At 32.2% G+C, this 25,852-nt stretch overlaps 1 protein-coding gene and 1 long non-coding RNA gene across 4 annotated transcripts; both read right to left on the reverse strand.

Annotated features, from left to right (window-relative positions):
• Positions 1-11,068: 11,068 nt before the first annotated feature.
• On the reverse strand, positions 11,069-14,926 carry LOC124848691 ((3S,6E)-nerolidol synthase 1-like). The gene is made up of 7 exons (XM_088105172.1): positions 14,678-14,926; positions 14,262-14,532; positions 13,604-13,976; positions 13,303-13,521; positions 13,083-13,221; positions 12,588-12,836; positions 11,069-11,428 (listed from the first exon to the last, which is right to left on the reverse strand). Exons 1-7 carry the CDS (start codon positions 14,924-14,926, stop codon positions 11,141-11,143), a joined length of 1,788 nt encoding a protein of 595 aa, XP_087961298.1. The 3' UTR covers positions 11,069-11,140.
• Positions 14,927-17,805: 2,879 nt separating this feature from the next.
• On the reverse strand, positions 17,806-25,765 carry LOC148205736 (uncharacterized). Of its 3 annotated transcripts, XR_015783342.1 has the most exons (5): positions 25,655-25,765; positions 25,386-25,561; positions 24,142-25,272; positions 23,615-23,675; positions 17,806-21,967 (listed from the first exon to the last, which is right to left on the reverse strand). It is a non-coding gene; the product is annotated as an uncharacterized LOC148205736 (long non-coding RNA). The 3 variants fall into 3 exon arrangements; XR_015783340.1 differs by having other exon boundaries at positions 25,386-25,747; XR_015783341.1 differs by lacking the exon at positions 24,142-25,272 and having other exon boundaries at positions 25,386-25,747.
• Between the last annotated feature and the right edge of the window lie 87 nt (positions 25,766-25,852).

A 25,852-nucleotide genomic window follows, 5' to 3' on the forward strand; every position in this document is an offset into this window, starting at 1 on the left:
TTTATTCAGTAATGCGAATGATGCAAAACTCATGAGATGACATGCAGATGGACGTACAAAATATGACCATTTAAGGCATTCGTTGGAAATTGAAGAAAATTGATTCCATGTTGCCAAATGTTTCCAATGATTGAAGCAACATTAGGTTTGTATTTTCTATAGATAGAATGAATTCATATGGTAACTTAAGCAGTAAGCATTGTTCCTGACCTATTTTGTTAGTGATTTATAATTTAGCTCTATGGTTGTGATGAACGCAAATATGTCATATTATCCTTGTTGATCTTGAGTTCAGGATAATTAGGAAACAACATTAATGTTTATTTAACCCTATTAGTTGAAGATTTAAAAATGTTATAGGACGAAGATATTGATATATTTTACGGGTACACTAGTAATTCTTTCAAGTTGCATATCATGTTATTTTGTATAACTAACATCCTTTCAATATATGGTAATTTAAGTGACTACAATATTAAGGGTCACAAAGCATGTCCTATATGTGAAAAAGGCACATGTCACCATCAACTGTAACATGAAAGGAAAACAATATACATTGGACATAAGAGATTTGTTAGTACAAATCCTCCATATCATAAATTAAAAAAAAAATATTTAATAGGTGTCAAGAAAATGAATTAGCTTCAATGGCTTTAAGTGAATATAAAAGTATAGGAGTCTGTGAAAAACATTAAAGTTGTGCTTGGAAAGATGAAAAAAGGCACTTCAAGAAAGTTATTGGAGGGTGCTTAACGTAAGATATTATATAAATGTTATACATGTAGAGAAAAATGCTTGTGATAATATTATCGAAACACATATGAATATTCAAGTAAGACGAAAGATGGTATCAACTCTTATTTGGACCTGGTTAAAATGGATATAAGAGAACAATTAGCTTTACAATCACATAGTAAGCGAACATACTAGCCTTTAACATGTCACACATTGTCTAAACAAGAAAAAAAATAAGTTTTTGAGTTTTTACGAGGTGTGAAAGTTCCATTGGATTACTCTTCCAATTTTAAAAGTCTTGTATCCATGAAAGATCTAAAATTACTTGGATTAAAATTTCATGATTATCGTGTATTTATGCAAAAACTTCTAATAGTGGTTATTCAATGCATATTATTAACAAGATTGTGCTTCTTTTTTAATGTAATATATAGTAAAGTTATTGATAGTAAGAAATTGGATCAATTAGAAAATGAGGTTATGGTTATATTGTGTCAGTTAAAGTGTACTTTCCTCCATCATTCTTTGATATTATGGTCTACTTGGTTATTCATTTAGTTGAAGAAGTTAGAATTTGTGGTCTAGTATTTTTAAGATGAACTACCCTATTGAACGATAAATGAAGATATTAAAAAGGTATGTGAACCAATATCGTTTTGAAACATCAATTGTTGAAAGATATATTATAGAGGGAGGTATTGAGTTATGTACAAACTACTTATCATAAGTTGAAGCTATAGGGGAACTTAAGTCTTGTTACCATGGAAAAGGTGTTGGTAACGATATTCGAAGTGCATAAGTTATGATTTTACATAGAGATGAAATTCTCCAAGCACATTTATATATTGAATGACACTAAAGAAGTCATCCTCTCTTGAGTGCTTGTAAATATATTATAAAGAGAAATAATCCATAAAAGGTCTCAAGAATGGGTCATTGATGAGCACAACATAACTTCTTGAAGTGGTTCAAACAACAAGTTCAAAATGACAATACAACTTCTGATACATTAAACTAGCTAGCAAGTGAGCTAAACTTTGATGTCATATGTTGGAATGAGTATAATATAAACGATTATATATTTCATACAAAAGTCAAATTTAAAAAGAACCATGCAAAATAATGGAGTAATAATGATGACCGAATCAATTCATTTCTTGAGTTCAAAGGATAAATATCTTATTATGGACTCATTGTGCTACTTTGGTGTGATTGAAGATATTTGGGTGATAGATTACATAAGTTTCAAAGTATCTATTTTTATATGTAAGTGGGTTGACAATAATATTGGTAATACTAGCGTCAAGACTGATGATCTAGGTTTTTACCTAGAAAAAGTAGGTTATATTGAAGAGCCATTCATCACGACATCTCAGGCAAACCATGTGTTTTATGTCAATGATCTCGTTAACAAAATATGGTCAATGGTTCTCCAGCACAAAACCATGCATGGTACTGATGGGAATGATGAATTGATACTTTATATTAGTAAAACTGCATCTTTCTCATTAAATATGCCAATCTTAAATGGAATTAAGGAAGTAAATGACATTCATGTCATACATGATGACCACCACGAAGGATTGTGAGAGACCGTCCAACTTGATAATGTATAAATTCAAATCTTATGTTTATATTATCTATTAATTTTTACTAACAATTAATTATTTGAACATGGATATGTTTGGTGACACACCATTTGGTGACCTCCCACCTTACAAGGTGGGGATGAGATTTAGAAGTCTACCTAAAAAGAAAAATTGTGGGACTAGGTTGAGAAAGTTGATAGTCAACTACAACGTTAGTAAGAGATTTCTCATCTAGTTTGATATGCATACTAATAAAGCTTTGGGAGATAACTTCATCAAATTTCCCAATTATGTGGCTTTGCTAATACAACTTTGGGAGATAAAGTCATCCATTCTTATAGATGATTGGGATCATGTTCCAGAGACAATGAAAAATCAAAATTTTCAAAGTATCCTGATATGAAATCTTAACTTATATAATTTATTATGAACATATACATTTGATATTTAATATATATAATTAATTCTTGTACAAGTCACATATGTCGTCCCAAATAGTAATCTGTTGAGGACAAAATGAATTTCATCTGTTGGAGAACGATGGAAGGGTTTAAAGACGAACCATACAAGTCATTATATTTATGGTTCATTAAGTAATAAAAGTCCCTGTGAGAAGTATCAATTCCTTGATGAACACACATGGCAAACTTTCAAGGAGACGGGGTTAGAACTTTATAGGTAAATTCATATAATATGTAGATTCTCTCTCATCTTAGACTTGTAATCCCCCTTAAGATGCTTCTCCTATTTGTATAAGCACAAAAAGGAATTGTGATGTTCCCCTTTAAGAGGCTTCTTCAACTGTTGATGCAGACTAAGAACTATTCATTGATGATCCCTTCGAGTGCTTGGCGACGTTAGGTAATATGTCCAATTATATTGTTTTGCATGTACTTGTTTTAACCTAATTATATTGTTTGATTTATTTTAAAAATATTATTTGGTTACTTTAGGTAAACTGTATACATTGAGGGAACCCATATACCATGAAACCATTACAAATAATATGTAGACATTTGAGATGCTACTACTCAAGTCCCTATAGGGCGGGCCCTTGGACATTTTATCTTTAGGCCAATTAGATTAGCAAAAAACAATAGTAAACGAGGTAATTGTCCTTATTTGTTTCAATTATGCATTTTCCTTTTTATATTGGTGTATACTAATGTTATGTAATTCTTTAAATTTGTATAGTAGGTTGGACTACAAGAAAATAATATGTGAATGAATCACCCTCAGAATCAATAATTCTAGAATGACTTGGTGAATTGATAGTGACTATCGTAGTGCAACCTATAGTGTTATAAATGCCTCCCAAAGTCACAAACATCCCTTTTTTTATATGTCAAATGAATGTTTTTGAAGTTTTCTCTGGCATTGATATGTTATGCATATGAGTAATATAAATTTAGTTTATATAAGTGAATTTTAATTATTTTTAGGATTAAATATGTTTTTCGTCCCTTAAGTATCACACGATTTTGGTTTTAGTCCCTACTTGAAACTTTGATGGTTTTTAGTCCTCATAGTATTGAAACTATTAGTATTAATCCTTAAAAATGGACGGCGTCAACTTTTAGTTGATCTGGCAAACGGCGAGGCCACGTCTTCTTCTTAAGTATCTGCCACGTTGCTTCTTCGTCATCTCATTTGGGGCAAAGCTGAATTCTTCTTTTTCGTCATCTCAGATTAACCAATGTCATGTAGAGCTGAAACCAAAAGTCCATCAAGTCCAAACGCACCCATAACGCTAACACCCTTCACACTCCAAGCGCACCTTAGCAGTCTCCGCCATCTTCGCCACCGCGCTAGCGCCGTCGATGGAGTCTCTCTTCGACAATATCAACTTCTGCGACCTTCTCTCGGCGCAGGACCTCTCGGACCCAACCATCCCCTCTATCAGCGCCCGATCTGCACCTCCTGATCCAGCGCCTCGAGTCGTAGTCCCTCCAGATCTGCTCTCAGGTCCAGTCCTACCTCGTGTCACACCGTGAAGACTTCACGCGCCTCTTCTCTCTACAACGATGTTGTTTCGCAAACTCGCGAGGTCTCCAACGCCGCCGCCGCCCTTATCCGACTCCTCTCCGACCAATCGATGTTGAGGTGTGCGAGGTTGTGTCAGAAATGAAGGTGAAGAAAGAGGAGCTAAAGGTGAAGAAGGAGCTCCTAGGGTTGGTTGGAACCGTTGTGGGGTTGAACAAGAGGTTAGAAAGTGTGAAAGAAGCGTTGAGGAGTGGAAGGTTCGAATTTGCAGCATAAGGGTTGAAGGAGTTGAAAGTGGCGTTGAGGATTGACGAGAAGGATGATAGGGAGCCTTTGGTGAATTGGTTAATCTCAGATGACAAAAAAGAAGAACTCAGCTTTGCCCCCAATTGAGATGACGAAGAAGCAACGTGGCAGATACTTAAGAAGAAGACGTGGCCTCGCCGTTTGCCAGATCAACTAAAAGTTGACGCCGTCCATTTTTAAGGATTAATACTAATAGTTTCAATACTATGAGGACTAAAAACCATCAAAGTTTCGAGTAGGGACTAAAACCAAAATCGTGTAATACTTAAGGGACGAAAAACATATTTAACCCTTATTTTTATCAAGTTTTAATATATTCAACACATTATTCTAACATTATTTATTCTCAATATTTAAGGTGTTTTCATCATGCATGCACTAATGTCCATATACAAGGATTTATTGATCTTGTTACCACTCAAAGAGGAGGTGAAATGCATACATATTTATTAGAGACATTTTAAAAGGGACACAAAGAAATGTCCTAAGCATTTTACTTGCATCATTAAGTATGCATTTTATAAATTAAAGCATATATATGTAAAACTTAATTGTATCTAATATCATTTGAATCTGCAGCGATCACTAGAAGATGCTAATAATTATTCCTCAAAAGTCTCTTACGGTTCTCTTATGTTCAATATAAAAAAACCAAACACTATACTAAGTACATTAGTTGCTAATAATTATTCATTTGTTTTTTGTGTTATTTAATTTATTTTTAATAAGTTTCATACTTAATACAATTTCAATATACATTCTTTTACAGAGCGGTTGAGTCTCATTTAAGGTTGTGGGTCATTAAATTGTTTTTGAAAAGAAGTTGCAATACAATGGACCAATTTTAAGTAGTTAGTCTGGAGACTATTAAAATAAAATTATCAAATATATGATGTTCTATGAATTTATCACGTAGTTTTCACGTTAAATAGAGAGTTATAAGTGTGGATATTGACTGATGAGACACATGGATAAAATCATATCCGCAAACATTATTGGCTCATGGGATCTAGTAGTATGTAGAATTTATAACTCACATCTTAAGTATTATTTACTAAAAGATTGTTAACTCAAACTATAAATTATGTAAATTTTTTATGACGTGTCTCCAATGAAGCAAGGAGTCTTATACGAAATTCGTTAGCACTATGCTTCGTTTCTTGTGAATGTTTATAGAAAATGATGTTAAGTATTTTATGAGTTTACATGCAAATATTATATGCATAGCCATTAGGTTAAGATTGTATTATATTATTAGTACTTTGAATGGAAATTTGTATTGGTTGGCTATTTTGGGTCATTATATTCAGGGATTTTATACGGTAGGGAGCATAAACGAATTTCTAATAAAAAAACATCACTTTTTGTACTGGTTAAGGCCACAACTAGTATAAAAAAATCACTTTTGTTACATAATTTTTCTTTTCAAGTAGACTTTCTATAGTGGGTCTAAAATAGACATAAAATGTGGTCTTTTTATGCTGGAATAAACATATAAGTATTTTTTAATTGGTGTAAAATGATTTTCATGTAGTATAGTGTAGAAAAAGAAAGAAAAAGGAAGAAAAAGAATAGGAGGAAGAAGACCATATCGTGATATATACTAATGAATTTTGATCGTCAATAATTATCGAGAATCACGATGATAATAACTGATGGATTGAAGAATCCGTTAATAAAATTTATCGACTAACATCTTCCTAACAATTTTTTTGTTATTGGTAAGTTGCCAATAATTTTGATTTACTAACAAATTCTTATGATTATCGACGAATTTTATTCATCGATAAACTTTTTCTTCTTGTATTGGGTGAGAACATACAAAACATTGACATATAAAAAAAGACATATCATGAAATATAGGTACGCTATAAAAAGAGATATTGAGTAAAGTAGTTTATAATTCACCCTTAACTCTCATTATACATCATTTTCTTCTTCAAACAATTATTAAAAAGTTAGTTACAATCTGATTATACAAGTCATTCTTGGCTATTACAAATACACAAGGTTATTCCATTCTTTACAAGTCAATCTTTTCATGATTTTTGTTATAATTATGAAGATATAATTTTTTAATCCTGCTAAACAACTTTATTGATTTAGCTTCGGCACATTGTACTTAATATAAAAGGAAAATAATGACCAATATTGTTTTCCTTTTTAGCTAGGTAAGTGTTATTAGTAATTCATACAAATTATGTCCATATATCACACAAATAGTCATTGTGCAAAATAATACCAATATTATTAGTATATTAATATGCACATGGAATGTTTGAATCGATTGATTAGAATAATTAATACAATTATCATTAATGATTGATTTTATAAATACAAAATCAGTTAATTATTTTACTTATTAATAAAAGGTTTAAAGAATAATTCTGATATTTTATTTCAAAGAGTAGAGTACCATATATATACATTTAAGGATCCTATAACCCTTCATCTATTAAAGGAATGACAGGTGCACAAATCTGCACAAATTATAATAATATCTAAATTATAACTAACATAATATTTGATTGCCTAATATCCTTTAATAGAATATTTAGCATATCTTAACACCCCCACTCAAGTTGGTGCATGGATATCACACATTCCCAACTTGAATAAAGACTCATTAAACAATCTTCTTGATACTCCTTTGGTGAGAACATCAGCCAACTGCAATTCTGATCTTACAAAAGGAAATGAAATCATTCCAGCTTCAAGCTTCTCTTTGATGAAATGTCTATCAATCTCCACATGCTTTGTTCTATCATGTTGCACAGGATTGTGAGCAATTGCTATAGCCGAAGTATTGTCACAGTACAAACTCATAGGTTCATTTTGTGTAAAGCCCAAATCTGATAGCACATTTTTAATCCACAAAAGTTCACATACACCTAGTGCCATGCCTCTGAATTCTGCTTCAGCACTAGATGTTGCTACTACAGGTTGTTTTTTACTCCTCCAAGTTACAAGATTCCCTCCTACAAAAGTAAAGTATCCAGAGGTAGATCTTCTATCATCTTTTGAACCTGCCCAATCTGCATCAGTGTACCCTTCTACCTTTAAGTTTTCATGATTTGAGAACAAAATTCCTTTTCCAGGAGCGGACTTCAAATATCTCAAAATCCTTTCAACAGCATCCATATGAAGCTTCCGTGGGTCATGCATAAATTGACTAACAACATTCACTGCATAAGTGATATCTGGACGTGTATGGCACAAATAAATTAATTTTCCTACCAGCCTTTGGTATCTTCCTCTGTCTATGCTTGCTGAATTTGAGCATTGAAAAAGTTTATGATTTTGTTCAATTGGTGTATCAGCTGGTTTACTCCCAAGCAGCCCAGTTTCCGATAGTAAATCAATAGTATATTTTCTTTGGCATAGAAAAATACCATGTTTTGATCTAGCTACTTCAATACCTAAAAAATATTTAAGATTTCCAAGTTGTTTCATCTCAAATTCAGATGCAAGGTATTGTTGTAAACTAGAAATCTCATCTTGGTCATTTCCTGTAACAATCATGTCATCTACATATATAATCAAATCTGTAATTTTTCCTTTTCCTCTCTTAAAAAATAAGGTGTGATCAGAGTTACTCGCTCTATAGCCAAAAGCCTTCATAGAATTGGTAAACCTTCCAAACCATGCTCTTGGGGATTGTTTTAATCCATATAGAGCCTTCTTTAATTTGCAAACCTTCATTCCAATTGAATCAGTCATGCCTGGTGGAGAATCCATATAAATTTCTTCTGAAATTTCTCCGTGTAGGAAAGCGTTTTTCACATCAAATTGTAGAAGAGGCCAATCTTGGTTTGCAGCTAGCGACAAAAGTATTCTCACAGTATTGAGTTTGGCTACTGGTGCGAACGTCTCTTGGTAATCTACACCATAAGACTGAGTGTAACCTTTAGCCACAAGTCGTGCTTTATACCTCTCAACAGTTCCATCAGCTTTATGCTTAATTGTAAAGACCCATCTGCAGCCCACAGTTTTCTTCCCTTTTGGTAAGGACACAAGATCCCAAGTGTTGTTTTTTTCTAAAGCTGCCATCTCCTCAACCATTGCTTCGGTCCATCTAGGATCTGCCAAAGCTTCTTGTACATTACTAGGAATAGAAATTGAAGATAATTGAGATACAAATGATGCATATGACTGAGATAACCTGTGAGATGACACATATTTACTAATGGGATATTTAACTTTGGCTTGGAGGTCTGGTTCATATTTAACTGGAGGTTGACCACGGTTAGAACGAGGTGGAAGAATATATTGAACAGTAGTAGACTCAGTGTTTGGTGTGCTGGTGGTCTCACGCAGACAAGAATCAATTTCATGATCAATTTCATTAGTATTATCAGAGATAGTATCAGAAGGTACCTCTGAAGAGTCAAGTTGAACCTGTGGAGAAGATTGAGCCAATTGGTTATGATCAGAAGACACTGTATTATCCAGAAAAGAAGGGTCCATATTTAGGATTGACTCACTTCCTGCAGAATGATCCTCACACAATAATTTATCTTCACAATCAAACATACCAACATCACGATTATGCACTTCACTTTCATTGCCTCCCTGAAGTGGAGAATCAACATAAAAAAATTCATGCTCATTAAATGTCACATCCATAGAAATATAAAATTTCCTTGATGGTGGATGGTAAGCACGATAACCTTTTTGAGTTGATCCATACCCAACAAAAACACATTTGATCGCTCGTTCTTCAAGCTTTGTACGTTGATGTGGGTGTAAGTGAACATATATAACACATCCAAAAATATGAGGTGGTAAATAAACTATGGGAGGAAGGATACAATGATCAGACAACACATCAAAAGGCCTTCGAAAGTTAAGCACACTAGAAGGAGTTCGATTAATTAAATAAACGGCAGAGCTCACAGCTTCACCCCATAAATGAGATGGGACATTACCATCTATCAAAAGTGATCTTGTCACCTCTAATATATGTCTATTTTTCCTCTCAGCCACTCCATTTTGTTGTGGTGAATAAGGACATGTAGTTTGATGCAAGATGCCTTTAGAGTTCATGAACTCTATTAATTCAGTCTTAAAATATTCTCCTCCATTGTCTGATCGAATGACCTTAATAGATGTGTTAAATTGTGTAACAATCAAATGATAGAAGGAACGAACCACATCACACACATCACTTTTATATTTAAGCAAATATACCCAGGTTACCCGAGTACAATCATCAACAAAACTGATAAACCATTTTTTTCCATTATGTGTAGATTGCGGGGCAGGGCCCCAAACATCTGTGTGAATTAATGAAAAAGGAAAATTAGTTTTGTTATTGCTTAAAGGAAACACAACACGATGATTTTTTGCCAAAACACAAGTTTCACAAAAAAAATCAGAAATATTGCATTTATGAAATAGTGATGGAAATAGTTTTTTTAAATAACCAAAAGAGGGATGTCCCAACCGTCTATGCCACAACCAAATTTCTTTTTTGTTTTTATCTTGTATGTGATCGTTCGCAAGACAAGTCAATCCTTTATTATGGTTTGATTGTGAGACATTTTCAAGATAATACAGTCCTTCACTCTCTCTACCACTAGCAATCTTCTCCTTGGAATGGATGTTCTGAAAAAGACAATGGGTTGGGTAAAATAAGGCAACACAAGAATGTGATTTGGTTAACTTGCTGACGGAGATAAGATTACAGTTTAATGTAGGAACAAATAAAACATCAGGAATCGATAAAGAGGGTGAGAGGGATATAGTACCTATACCTTCAATAGGAGATGAGACCCCATTGGCATTAATAATAACAGTTTTAGAACAATTAGAGGAAAAATTAGTAAATATATGAGGATCACAAGTCATATGATCAGTAGCACCCGAATCAATTATCCAATTACTATAATAAAAGGTTATAATGTTATAAACTAGATGTTCTAGTATTTTATTATTGAATGAATTACTTGCAAAAGTGTTGTTCTGTGATTAACAAATATAAATGTATAATCACATAAATACGTGTAGAAAAATATTATAGTGGAACATAATTAGTTCAATGTTATATTATTATATATCATCAACACTTTTAACACAGGTACTCAGATTTAGGAATATGTTATTTAAATGGGTACTACATTATTTTGACAACCAAGAAACTTAAATGCATTTTACATTTATTATTTTAGCTTTTAATTGTTTTTCTTCTATTACAAATACAAAGATTATTTTTTTTAATGACCAAAATATCTTTCAATTGGTGTAAGTAGTGTAAAAAAAATTCTATTTGAATTGTAGTATATCTAATTCTATTGGTTTTCTCGAAAGATTTTGTCATTGCACTAAGCTGTTGAAGAATTAGTTATGGTTATGAAAAATTGCAACTTCGTTTTGTTTATACAAGTAATACATGCATTTATAAAAATTTAAATAACATTAGTTTAATTAATTATAACATGTAAAAAAGACCAATATATAATTAAAGTTAAAAACATTATCCACACAGCAATCACTTATACAGAGATATGGACTGGGAGTGCTATAAATTAAAGAAAAGTATCATAAAGCAAAGAATTGAATTGGTCCTCTAGTCCTGGGAGGGACTGTTTGTCGTCGTAACTATACATCAATGGTACAATCCTTGCGAGATTGAGTGAAGCCTTAGTGAATGTTGGATGGAAATGTCTATGAAACAAGCACTCTTGGTTGAGGTTCTTCCATGCATCACTGATCTTACTCATCACTCTTTCTCTTGCTACTTCTCTCGTGTATTCTGGGTTTTCATTCATCAGATACTTCACGTACGATCCATCATTGCCTTTTTGATTCTCATCCTTTACAACAATATCAGTGCTATCACTAATTTATAAATAATCTAGAGTCAACTTAATTCATTTCACTTCTAATCCATCTTTTGAAAAAACTCTATTTTTAGTAGGTCTTTTTAAGTGAAGTAAAAAAAGCATCGGTTTCCAAAACTCCATTTTAAATGATTTAATATCAGTTTGATCTTATTAAAATATTTTAATTAATTCTTAAAAATATTTATTATGTTATTAAATAAAATATATAACATATAAATTAATAGAGTTATTGACTATAATCTATTTACTAATTTTATTAATATTTAAGAGAATAAATTTATAACACTTAATAAATATTGTGATAAAGTCTCAAGTATGATAGAACAAATATAAAGTCTAACAAAAATGTGAAAATATTAGATTATAATTTTAATAAAATTCACACTAAATATTTTTATAATTATTATATATTGATTATTAAAGAAAAATAAATAATTAGTAGAATTTAAGTATAAATTTAAGTCATATAAAAAAAAATTAATATAATAAAAAAATTAATAAATTTGTTATTCAAAACTTGATTATTTTAAACTTTCAAATTTAGATGTCGTACTTAATTTTGATTCAAATCTAAATGAATTATTGCATAATAAAATTAAATGACTGTTTTATATACTTTAAAGATATGTTTAGTCAATAAAAAAATTTAAACATATTTAATCAGTTAAAAATTTCAACTTTTTATATTATTATGTAATTTTTTTATATAAACAAATAACTAAATTTATCAAAATCATACAAAATTTATGTTAAACTGAATAAAATATTTCTATTCTAAGCAAATATTTAAAAAAAAATTATGAGCTTCTTCTAGTCTACAAGACTTTTATGATATTTTAACATATGAATTTTTTTTTAATAAAATGTTTTTGACTCAATAACCCATATTAGTTAAAGTAAAAGTCATATGAGAGGAGTCAAAAAGATCTTGACAGAGGAACCAAATTTACACTGATAACAATAGCAAAATAATAACATCGGTAACAATTTCTTTTAATAATTTTTTAATAATAAACTACGTGTCATTATTTTATTTTATTATTGTAAATTTTTTTTTTCAAAAAGACATTTTCCAAATAATAATTTACAACCTTTATGTTAACTCTATGATCACATAAAATCTGTTTACCTGTGCATTTCCCAAGTCATCCCAGAGTCGAAGAATTGTTCCCGGGGAGGAAATGATATCAGGGTTTCTGTCTATGATCTCAACATTTTCCTCAGTTAATCCCTCACCCAAAAGAAAGAAAGTGTGAACCAACATAATTTGCACTCCAGAGCTTACTGTCCCATTCTTTAAGTATTCCCTTGCACTTGCCAACTTCCCACACCCAAACCATTTTGCTTCAACTAGGAAGGCTTTGCACAAACTCTTCCACTGCACAAAAATCACCATCTCTTTTACATTCTATATGATCATCAACATGTAAACGTTCAATTCTCATCAAATTCTCAATATATAGATATAAACCAAATTTCTTGCATATGCGTGACCAAAAATCTCCATCGTCTATTTTCTGTGTAAATGCTTTTAAGTTCGAGGAAAACAAGCTCACATAAATCTTTTTCAACTAAGGTTTTACTGTTGAATATAAAAATAATGCATATGTGGGTATTCTTTTACCGCATTTTGTAGTGAGTGTATGGGGTTCCAGCCGTGCTTCTGATAGACCTTGGAGCTGATTTCGTTTGTGAGATTATAGAGGACACTGAAACTTGTCTTCATGTAATCTGGAAGTTGTTCAACGGCTGTGATATCCCATCTGCATTGTTTTTTATTAATCTTTGTCTGTAATTTGATCTGTGAAAACTTTTATAGTGAATAAGTGGTTTCATTTACCCACCTGCAAACAGCTTCTGTGAACAGAGTTAACTCGTCCAGAGTCCCATAAACATCGAAAATGTCATCTATTATGTATATCAAAGATATTGGTTTTGTGAGCTCAATCCTTTCCTCTGAGAAACTACGATCCGCGAAGCATGCCAACGACCAAATGTACCATTTAAGGGGTTGGTTTCTCGCATACACTAACTCGTTGGCTAAACCAAGCTCGGTCCACCATCTGCAAAAATGATTGAACTTTAAGGACTGATCATCATAACAAGATAGCTTAGTTCATCAATTGAATTAAACATCCATCATACTTCGTAATTTGACCAATCTCTCGATGGTATGAGCACTGTAGCAAACTGAAATCCATTTTTGCAATCTCTCGAAAGGAACTTAGCCATAGATTCTTGCCATGAAAATCGCCCAAGAACTTTCTAGAGGTAAACAAGGGCAAGCATTTGTGAAAAGGGTATTCTAAGGTTCTCTTTACAAACTGATCTCCGTGACTGTCGATGCAATCTACCTTTTCCTTTAGGACCTTGCCACTAAATATTTCTGCTTCAGCAAGTATATCTTCCCCTGCTACGGCTAACTGTGAAGCTTCATATATGTCTACCATCCCCTTTATATTTTCACTAAGTTCTGGCCTGATTTTTCTCTCCTTGTTAGTCAACTTTTCAAACACGTCTGTGATGTTTCCAATGAACAAACATTTTAGCCTTCAAATAATACCAAAAGGGAAAGAAACCATGTTTGTTTGCAGGATTAGAAAATTTTCTCATTAATTAGTCGAGTGTTACTATTTTCAAAATCTTTTGGACTAAAATAAAATTTTCATTAAATATCGATACATATAATAATTTCTTGTTGCCGCACATTTATGTGGGTTTTAGCATATAAGTGTCAGTGTAGTATAGGAGTGAGTGGATGAACATGTAGACACGTGTAAGTATAAATTTTAGTAGAACCAACCTGCGGGCGCAAAGTAACCATGTTGTCTGAATAGCCTGAATCGAAGTGCAATCTCATGAATATGATTACCATAACCACTCCCAACACTACTGTAATTCGCATATTGCTTCTCTAGGAATGTTTCGATTTCGTCTTGGAAGTGGTAATCAATATTTAAGCGCTGCATTACATCAATCATGTACAAACCTTCGAATGAGCTTTCATCCACAGTTTTCCAAACTTCATTCTTCACCACCTCCACTTTCTCTGAGAGATTCGTGCTCAGATCTCCCTGCCATGGAAAGGACATAATCACTTCAACCCTTCATGCATGGAGTATATATGATTGTGTTGTTTTTTTTGTGTGTGTGATCGATCTGGTTATCATTTTCAGGTTCCAAACAAGAAGGTTAGCAAAACATGAAATTTTGACCTACCGTTTTATATACTTCTAAGCTAGACCTTTCCTCTGGAACAAAGTTCCATTTGTTGGCAATGGGAAGAGCATCAAGTTTGGAAGGGTTGAAATATTCAGAATGTTGAGCCTTTGCTGCAACAGTTGGAGGTCTGGAAGCAAAAATGCAGGACACGAAATGCAGTGATGCAGTGATGCAGTGCCATGGCCAAAACAAAACAAATATGGTTAAGCAGATAGATAGAGAGACACTGGTGAGATACATCACCATAATTAGGTACATTTATAGGGTGAGGAATGAAGATGCTAAATAGTGCATTTCAATATCATTTTAAGGTGATATGATATCATGCACAGTGTTTTGTTTGGCAATTCACTGTATAGTCGGTGTTCAAGTGGCCAATGGCTATACGTATACAACACAGAAGTAACAAAGCTGAGCCATTTTTTCCAACTTCCATTGTAGGATGGGACAATTGCACATGGAGTAACATCTATTCAAAATAATGACATTATCTCTTACGGTTGAAGAGTTAATTAACATCTATTCAATAATAATAATATATTATCTTTGTTCATATATAATAATCGTTTTTTAAATTTCTTTATCTCTTATTTTTAAAATTTCATGATTACATAATTTTTTTAATTATATTTCCATTTTTATTATGCATTCAAAATTCTTTGAAAATTAAAAGGAATATAATAAGTAACTTATTTAAAATTACATTATAAACAAAAAAAAATGTATTCTTTAGTGAAAATCATTTATATATATATATATATATATATATATATATATATATATGGACAAAAGGGAATAACTAATATTCAGTTTACTCTATTATATTAATCATGTGTATTTAAATATTACAATATTTAAATAATAGAGTCTATTTTTAAAAGATATTCTAAAAATAAAAAAAAATTATAGCACAAGACTTTCTCAATTTAGTTCAGTCTCGATCAGTTAATCTAATTTGAGATTTTCTTATTGACTTTAGGTGATAGTTTTCTCAAACCCAATATCTATTATTGTCTTACGTGCACGTTATATATGAAGTATTTTTTAATTAAAGTACTTTTAAAAGGTGGAATATAAGCTCATGCATTATGCGTCCTATGACTTGATGATTATTCATTGTTATCAATTTAACATAAAAAGAAAGTTCAAGCGAATGTTTCACAACAACCAAATACTTCTACACGTAAATACTGCATAATTAATTCAATCCATAAAAGTTCTAATTTTCTATTAAAATACTATTCGTGTGTGTTCGGAACCCAACAACCATGCATGCTTGCAAACCCATGCATGACATTCAACATTACGCAAAGGTGATAATAAAATTGTCAGTCACGTGATAAACCATCTGAAATTGCCTTAATATGACGTCTAAAATGTTCTTAATACAATTATCCATGGTGATTGGTGAACCAACGACAGCAAAAATATATACAATCATCTTGATGTCAAAAAGATATATACTGATAGAAAAATAATATGTAACTATGTTTAACAAACTACCGTATTAAAAAAAACGTGTGATGAAAAAAATGTAATTTTTGGAAATTTTTTAACCTTTGTTGACATTTTAACTGTTGTCAAAAATAAAAATGACACAGTTATATAGATAATTGTAACTAAAAGTGAAACAGATGAGAATAACAACATAAGAATTATCGTTGCAAATTTTTCACGATGGAGAAACAAATGAAAAGCTTATGAGTCTTTGTTAACACTCAAATGGAGATCTTTTTTCTCAACTTTAATAGAGTTTCCTTTGTAAATCCTGTCATTATATGAACATTATGTTCTCTCTTTTTTATGACTTTTAGCGATGGTTAAAAACAATTCTCGATGTTTTTGTCGAATTTTTAACCACAGACAACATTTACGATGGTTCGAAAATTGTAGTTGGAGGATTGTTTTAGGTGTCATGGAAAGCTTATTCTATCATATTTGAGAAGCAAATTCAGACCATTATCTTGATGAACATTTGTGTACGTAAGAAACTAGTTCATAATTAAGAAACTTAAAAATGATATTATTGACAACAATGTCTTTAGGGGTGTGAAACTTAGGAAGTGTTACTAAATCTTCCAAAAGACATATAAGCTTAAGTCCACAAAGAGTGGTTGTAACTTGTTCCCATATGAAATAATTTTCATCGCTAAGTTTAAGATTAATGGTAGTGTTGAAGGTATGAGGAGTGACGGAAAGAAGAATAAAGATCAAAGGTAATAAAGAATGAGGAAGACATGGCTAAGAAGGAAGACAAAAAGAAAACTCTTGTTACCATATAACAATATTATAGAAGATGATATTATAAAGGAGAAAAAACTTTATGATTAAACATATAAAACATATATTGCAAAACAACAATAGAGGCAAAAGGAACCCAAGAACCTAATAACCATTCATACATGCAAACCCATGCATAATATTCAACATCTCACAATGTTGACACAATGCCAAAATGTGTAATAGACAATGCTTCTTTTTTAATAGTGTTAAAAATGATGAGCTTTGTTTCTCAACACCAGAAGGGGGGAGTGAATTGGTGTTTTATAAAAATACTCGCTTTTCAAATTTTTTTCGCAAATAGGATGAATCTTTAAACATTTCTTGAACAGCAAGCAATATGTATGCAATATAGTAGTATGCGTATTCGAATGATGAGAATATGTAATCGATTAATGCAGAGAGATAGGGAGAAGAAAAATCAAACTCTTGAGTTTTATACTGGTTCGGCATCAATGCTTATATTCAGTGTCCTTTCAATCAACCTGAGATTGAAAGCCAATTTGCACTATAGAGATATGAGTTTTTACAAGGGTTTTACAGCGACCACATTGTCAAAATTTAAATCACCTCTCTAACTCATTAATCTAATATAGCCAAATAGAAAAACCCTACAGCAAAAACAATTTTCTCCTGCAGTCACCCCTTTGAGAACTCTCTCAAAGTACAAGAACTCTCGTTCTTCTTCCTGGCAACACGCACATGGAACAACAACACACAGATTGCGAAACTTCTCCTGATCACACAGCAAGCACCTCAGTTGTGTAAAAATATCATATTCTTCAAATCAGTCAAGCTTGTCTCTCAAGAAATCTTCAAGAATAGTTCACCACTTCAATTTCTTAGTTTCTTGGAGAATTTTATCACCTTTGTAAAAACTTTTAGCACAATATAAATCATATATGAAAATGTTAATCTCAATTGTCTTACAGAAATCCAATCAATGCGTCTATATATAGTTTTAGTCAATTTAGACGAATTTAATTGATTACTCTTTTAATCTAATCGGTTACATTAAATACTTGTAACAAATTTATAACCAATTAAGCTCCTTAACTGAATATGCAATTAATGCAGTCGATTTCCATTTAATGCTTAGTCAACACATTTAAAAATATGACCGTTGAAACATTATGACAAGCATGAAATAATTTTCAAATCAATAACAAACTTAATTGAATACAACAGTTAGCACATTTTTGAAAACTTTTTCTTTCTAATTCACAACACAGCACATTTGAAAAAGATATGTGCAAACACACGTGTTTTAATCGATACCAATTAATGTAATCGATACCAATTAATGTAATCGATTCAAGACAAGTTGTTTTGCCTCAGTTTAAAAACACAAGCTGTTTGATGACCTGAATTGATTATCATACCTCTGTAATCGTTTTAGTCATTCAGATATGTTTTTGTGCATATGAATTCCTTATCACCAAAACATAATGTTTGCATACACAGATATGATCACTTTACTAACAAAGTATGCAACAATCAACATATTATATATTCAACACATGTGACAATCACAATATATGCCTATTTCACAATAATCATAAATACATACAACATATGACATATACCATAGTACATATTCATGTGTTTTTATTATCAATGTGGTGTCATCATCAAAAACCACTATCACATGGATTGGGTTCAGCTATCATAGTGCTCCCCTTATCAATAATATCCTCCTTTTTTGATTATGCATAACCATGATTAATAAAACCATGTTTGTACAGTAGATAATCAACAACAATTTACACAGTTTCAACTATGCTCAATTATCTCAATCAAATTTCATTTATCTCTCTCCCTTTGGGCATTAGCAAAAAAGGATATGTAATATGATGTAATTGAAACATAGTTAATGAACCATGTAGAGATGCATCAAACAAATTGTACGAAATATAATGATGCTCCTCCTTTCAACAATATTCATATGAATTTAGTATTTTCAACATTTGAACCAGCATATAACAGCATACAATACTCCCCCTATCATCAAGCATACCAAATTTCATTATTACAGATGCATAACAAAGATATAATAGAGTATGTATCATCCAGATATGTTCAAGGAATGTACCATACAAAATTACATTTACAGTATCAGAGCAACTTAGATACAACTTGAAACAATTAAAGCTAGTTTAATTACTCAAAATCTCATTTCAGATTCACAAAGGATTAAACTCATTGAGATATATGATGAACAAACATATCACAAATCATTAGTCAAGGTTTAAAGTATAAGAATCAGAAGTTTAGAGACTTCAAACCAATTAACGAATCATAATCGATTTTGACTTTCTCTTAATCGATTTTATTCTGCAAAGTAATGTCAAATTCACTTCTTAGTTCAGTCAGCAATAAGTATTCCTGCATAACCTTTCAAATTCATCTAGATCAAGCATTTTAGTATTTATGTAATACAATAATCATTATCATAGTTTAAGTATGATTATGCAACAACAAGATGTAACGATGAGATATGTAAAATGCATACATACATACCAGTGATTGAATCTATTATTAATCAGCTCAATGTAGTCAATCATAATTTTTCATTCACACAGGTTGATTAATAACCAGAAATATAGTTTTCATTCATAGTCCAAACGATTCCAACCAGACAAAGCAAAATATATGGCATGTAAGGCCACTCATTACAAAACAAGACAAAACAGAGTAAAACAAAACAATTTTTATATGCTTTTCTTATTCTTCTTTTTCTTCAAGTTAGAGATTAGCACGTCACTAGCACTTTCTTCCGCAACACTGTCGCTTTCACTTTCTTCTTCTTCTTCACTCTCTTCTTCACCACTCTCTTCTAAAGCTTCAAACTTCTCACAAGAATCATCCATGTTCAGATCCTTTTTGATTTCTATAACATCTTGACGAGTAGTTTGACAGGGGATGGTTACAAAATGAAATTGCCTCACGACATTTTTTTCAAATTCTGATCGAGGCCTTTAGGATACTGTTGATGAGCCAGTAGCTTCTTCTTCTTCACCAGCATACTCGTCTTTGAATAACCAGCCATTCAGACCATGTTGGAGTGCCATATGATGTAATGCAGACTTATCAATCATATTGCTTCTATCACAGGACTAACTAGACTCATTTACAATATTTTCTCCAAAATGAATCAGTACTTTAGAAATAAACACGTAGTAAGGTAACATTGCAGACTCAAGTCTAGTAACTTTGAGCATGTTTTCTGATATTACAACAAGCCAATCAACTTGAACATTTTCTTTAATTGCTTTCAAAAGATATAAATCCTCAGTTATTGCTTCTGCATGATTGCTTCCTCTTGGGATCAATATCCAAGAGATGACAAAAGCGCATAAACGATCATTCTTTCTCATTCCACCAGTTTTATAGTGGGAGTAATCCCTCACTACATCTGGATTACTTAAACAGTCTTGATATATAGAGAACTTATGAAATCCTTCCATACCTAGATCGCATTGCTCACCACCCAACCGAAATCTAGCCATCTTTGTCCAAACATCATTTATCAGTTTTATGTCAACACCTTTTACCCTGGTGTTGGATGATCGACAAGTGTACCGAATCGCACAAGTAATATAAAATGGTAAGACCAAGTCTCGTATCCCAGAGGACTCTCGTCAATAAATGAAGACGTAATTGACGCATTTTTTAAATGATGGACTAATTTGACATTTTCGAGCGAAATTGGGAACAAAATAAGGTATTAAGCCTTTTAGTTTTGATCTTTAGAGTAGTTGGGTAACTTATATACCCTTAGAAGGTTGTAGAATTAAGATATGTGGGACTTAAAACAACCTTGAGACATGTTGTCCAGACTTGTAGGCTTTCAAGTCTCACATCCTTTAGTTTTTTCCACTTACTTCATCTTCTAGTGTTATATAAGCAACATATGGTCTCCTTTGTACATACACCTTGAACACCATCAAATTTAAATATAAAAAATGTTTCGCATTCAATTGCATTACTTTTTTAAGATATATGAGTTTTCCAACTGGCTTTCTATATCTCTCTGGATCTGAGAAAAGTTCACCTTGGTATTTCATTAACTTTTGATTTGAGTCCATATGACTATCAATGGGCTTGCAATTTATCAGGCTTGTTTCCTCCAAAATATCAAGAGCATATTTTCTTTATGATATGATGACACCTTCCTTTGATTCTGTCACTTCAATACCAAAAAAATATTTTAACCAACCCAGATCTTTAGTCTAAAAGTGGTTGAACAAATGATTCTTTAATTGAGAAATTTTAGTGACATCATTTCCTGTAATGACAATATCATCAACATAAACCATAAGATAAACACATTTATCAGGAGAAGGGTGACCATTCAGCGACAGCGGAGCAAACTGCGACAGCGGAGCAAACTGCGACAGCGAAGCAAACTGCGACAGCGAAGCAAACTGCGAAAATGACAAAGTGATGACGACTCCGATGATAGACAAGGAAGACAAAGAGGTTCGACTCTTGATACCAACTTGAAGAGTTAGATAAGCTAAAAAGTCTTATTTTTCACTTAGTAAATCTTATATAACTTACTACTATATTTATAGGAGACAGTAGTTTTAAAAAGTAAAAGGAGTAGTTCTAAAAAGTAAAAGGACACGAAGCCCCTAACAAAATCCTAATATAAATATTAATAATAATAAAGATATTATATTTCAACAGTGACAATAGCAAGCTTGGGATATTATTAAGATAGACATTTTGAGGGTTGTTAATTGTTGGTTCATAGTTGTGGTAATTGGCCCACTGAAAGTAATGCATCCTTTATTATACCTATGATTGAAAATCCCTAAGGGCTGGAAGAGTATAGGCCTATTTCGTTAGTCAGTTGTGTATATAAAATAATCTCTAAAATCCAAGCAAAGAGGCTGCAGAAAATGATACATAAGATAATGTAAGGAGGTTATTAGACACTTTGGGGTGTATTCAGTTGTTTTCCCTTGTTGTTAACTGTCATTCTCTTCATCTTCAGGTGCTCTACAAAAAATTACATAAACAAAACTTAAACCACCTATATAACATATAATCAATAAGTAAATAAACTTAAACCACCCAGTAAGAAAATTCACATCCGTCAAATTACAACCCAACCCTCTTACCACAACGTAACATCATTTCAGTTCAATAGTGTGGACATGAATTATGAAATCCACCTTACTCAAATCATGACCTCATCAATATATAAAATTTATTTTACTCACTCATTGTAACCTCTTTTCAAGGTATAATAAGACTTAATCCTACTCTCTAACATATCACTTCATCTGCTTCAATACAGACTCCAATGGGAGTGAAGTGGATTTAAGTTTAGAAATTGCAGTTTTAGTTTGACATGGTGCAGAGTGTGGTAACAACCTCAAAATCCTAAAACCTTATGCCAACTGGGAATAATAATGGACCTAGGAATGCATGTATTTAATGGAAAGAATTAATTCTGTCTAATAAACATTGGAACTATATTGAGTAAAAAAAGACCGAAAGAAAAATATGGAACAATTGTTACAGATATTGGTACCAAATGAGATATTAATATTAAACATTCTTTGTTATTGGGTGCATAATCTAACATGTAAGTCATCATCGTTCTCATTACCATTTATCCTTCTTCTTTTTTTATCTTAATTAAATCTTCATTTATAATAAAATATTCATCTCTTTACTTCTATTCCAACTCTGATTGCTCTTTCGTTGTGCTTAAAACTGTTTGAATCAGCTTAATCGTTTAAAATCACACTACACTTCAACCATAAACTCGTTAGTGGAAGTACTTGCCTATCGTTTAATCACATAGTACAAACTACTTTTACATCTTCAATTTTTGGCAAAATCAGAAGAGGAAATTAGTAAAATGAAATTAGATGTATAGATTTATTCAGATGTATATATGATGAGAGGTGAAAATGTGGCATGCGGCAAGGGTTCGAGCACGATGTGAAAGCAAGTTCAGCATTAAATGCGATCCAGGTAATAACTACCCTATATTTTTTTTTTATATACACTACGGCTTGTTTTATCAATTTAATTAATCAATTATATGTGCTTAAATTGATAAAATAAATAAATAAATAAAACCAAGTCTTAAATCTTGAGGCATTTGAATTGGTTAAATTGAGTGATTTAAAACGAAATGAAATACAGTGCATTTCATTTTTTTACTTCTTAAACATATTTATTTTTAAAAAGTAACAATTTTGTCTGTCTAATTTATACATGAATAACAAATATATGTTCTACTTTTTTAATAACATTCAATTGTTAGCTACAAAGTATGCATGAAGGCCACGCATGCGCATAAGTCTTTCATCTTTCCAGTCAACTTTTATTTGAATCTTGTTAAACTTTTTGAAGATATTAATTAGGAGAAGTTGTAATAACTATGATCCAACTGAGACAAGTTCATTTTTTAAAGCCTACTAAAACAATCGTTACAAATATGGTGATAGTGGTGTGTATTCTACAGGAAGAAGAGCAAATTAGAAACAGACCACAACAACCAAAGCACATGAATAAACTTCACTTTCGAATAACAACCAATGACCCAGTAGAAACATAATTTATGCAAATTCTTTATCTTGAAGGAAAAGATTATAAAATATGTTAAGAGAATGCGAAAGAAACGAGTACCTTCTTTTGCACAGTGGAGGAACAGACTCTATCAGAAAGTGATGCACTACTACATATTATTCTGCAAAAGACACAAAAAAAAAACCTGAGAAAAGAAACAACAATGTGCATATCACTTCATAACCGATTTAATTAAAGCAAAATCAAATATGCTTTATACGAAATGGCCAAATTAACAAAACGGCAAGTCATAGCTCAAATAGGAAAATTGATGATGCATATAAAGTAAGAGAAAGGTAGAACAAGCAAGTCATAGCTCTAATAGGAAAATTGAAAATGCATATAAAGTAAGAGAAAGGTAAAACAAACGAACGAGATTCATAAACTTCAAAACAGTGAAAGTTTTAAAATACAAAATCTTTGCATTCAACCCCATTTTCTATCCACATTTGTAAAACTAATTTCGTAAAATTCCAATAGGGACTAGGTTCCAAATTTCTAGGGTTTTCGGAAGAGTTTAGCAGGATGGAAAACGGAGTTCAAACGAGAGGCGAAACAATTACGGATTGCAGAAGAAGAGAACTTACGGGTGAGGAGCCAACAACGACCGAAGGTTACCGTTGCACACTCCCAAACGAATCGTGAAAAAGGAGTGCAAGTCGAGAAGTCGAGAACTGCAGTGGAGAAGACGATACTGAATTGTGAATGTGAGCAAGATGGAAACTGGATAACTGGGCTGGAGAAGCAAATGCTCAACTGTGAAGGCAGTAGAGAGGAAAATGGGAAATGGAGAAGAAGAAACAGAGGGAAGCCTGAGAGAATTACAGGATTCGTGGGGGAAATTTTTTTTAGCCGGAAATGTAACTTAAAAAAACATGAAAATTTATGGAAAAAAATGGAAAACTTAAACGGCCGTTTAGAAGAAAAACCGCCGGAAATATATTTAAAAAAATGCATGTGAGTTCAAAGTTTGGTTCAGTGACACCATAATCTTCTGCTTGTTTGGAAAACCATAGCCAATATTAAGTAAAAGGTCATAATTAAAACAAAGACAACTGGAGATGAGCTCGGAGTGTCAATTACATCATTCAATAGCAGTGAAGAAGCATTACCAGCCACCACATTATCTACCATTTCTGTTGGCCATAATAGAAAGCTTGATGGTAAAAAAGGTTTGAGTTCTTCAAGAAACAAGGGCTCTTATAAAGAAGACCTTGCTATAAATTCTAAAATGTCTTCCCAGAATGTCAAACAGTATCTACATTCTAAAATTAAAACAAAGACCATTGGAGATGAGCTTGGAATGTCAATTATATATCTTCAAAGGGTGAAAGTTAATAACTATGATGAAATAACTTCAGCAGTTGGAAGCTCTGCATCTAATGAAAATTCTAGTGGTAGGAATATTGAAGATGAGATGAGAATGAAGGGTTTGCATCTGCATAGCCTAAAGAAAAAAGGAGAGAAATATGAAGTCTAGTTCTGATAAAGGTTTTTCATCATTAAAATAAAAAAATAAAGGTATGTTATTTCATTCTCAGAAGCAAACGAGTTCCAGAAGCAGTGAACTCAAGAACAAGATGAATCAGTGGCACAAATCCGTGGCCATAACAGAACCAGGTTCAGCCCCTTGTTAAGGTTATTAGACCCAATCGCTCATACTTTCCTCTTCAACTCTTCTTTCAGCCAAAGCAAATATTTTAATTAACTCAGACACTCTGATGATAAGAAGACGAAAACGAACACGTCAATCGATAGGTATATGGTTCTAGAAATAGAAAAGAGAAGTTGTAGAGTCCCGCTTCATTCAATAAAACACATGGCAACATACCTTAACTCAATCACGTTATGAAACAATAAACACGACTGTAGAAGAAACGCACGGTGAGAGATGAGATGCAGATATCGTTGAGAGCTACGATGATGGATGTAGATGAATCGATGGGGTTGTCGTTGAGAGATGGATGCAAAGTTCAAATCTTTACGTGATGGCTGCAAAGGAGAAGGCTACAAAAAAGACGAGGCACAGGTGCGAAACTTATTTTTGATGAATGAAAATGGGTTGTCATTGAGAGATGAATGTAAAGTTCAAAGCTTTACGTGATGGCCGCAAAGGAGATACGTGATGGCTGCAAAAGAGAAGGGCTGCAGAGGAGAAGATGAGGCAATGGCGTGAAATTTATTTTTGAAGAATGCAAAATGAGGATATGTTTTTTTTAAAACAACGCTGTCTATTGATATAATAAAGGTTTAATTTCTCAATAGTTCCTTATTTTTGTTCAGAATTTGAAATAGGTC

The sequence above is a fragment of the Vigna umbellata genome, chromosome 1, assembly GCF_029865625.1.
Source record: "Vigna umbellata cultivar VRB3 chromosome 1, Vumbellata_1.0, whole genome shotgun sequence".
Classification (NCBI taxonomy): Eukaryota; Viridiplantae; Streptophyta; class Magnoliopsida; order Fabales; family Fabaceae; genus Vigna; species Vigna umbellata.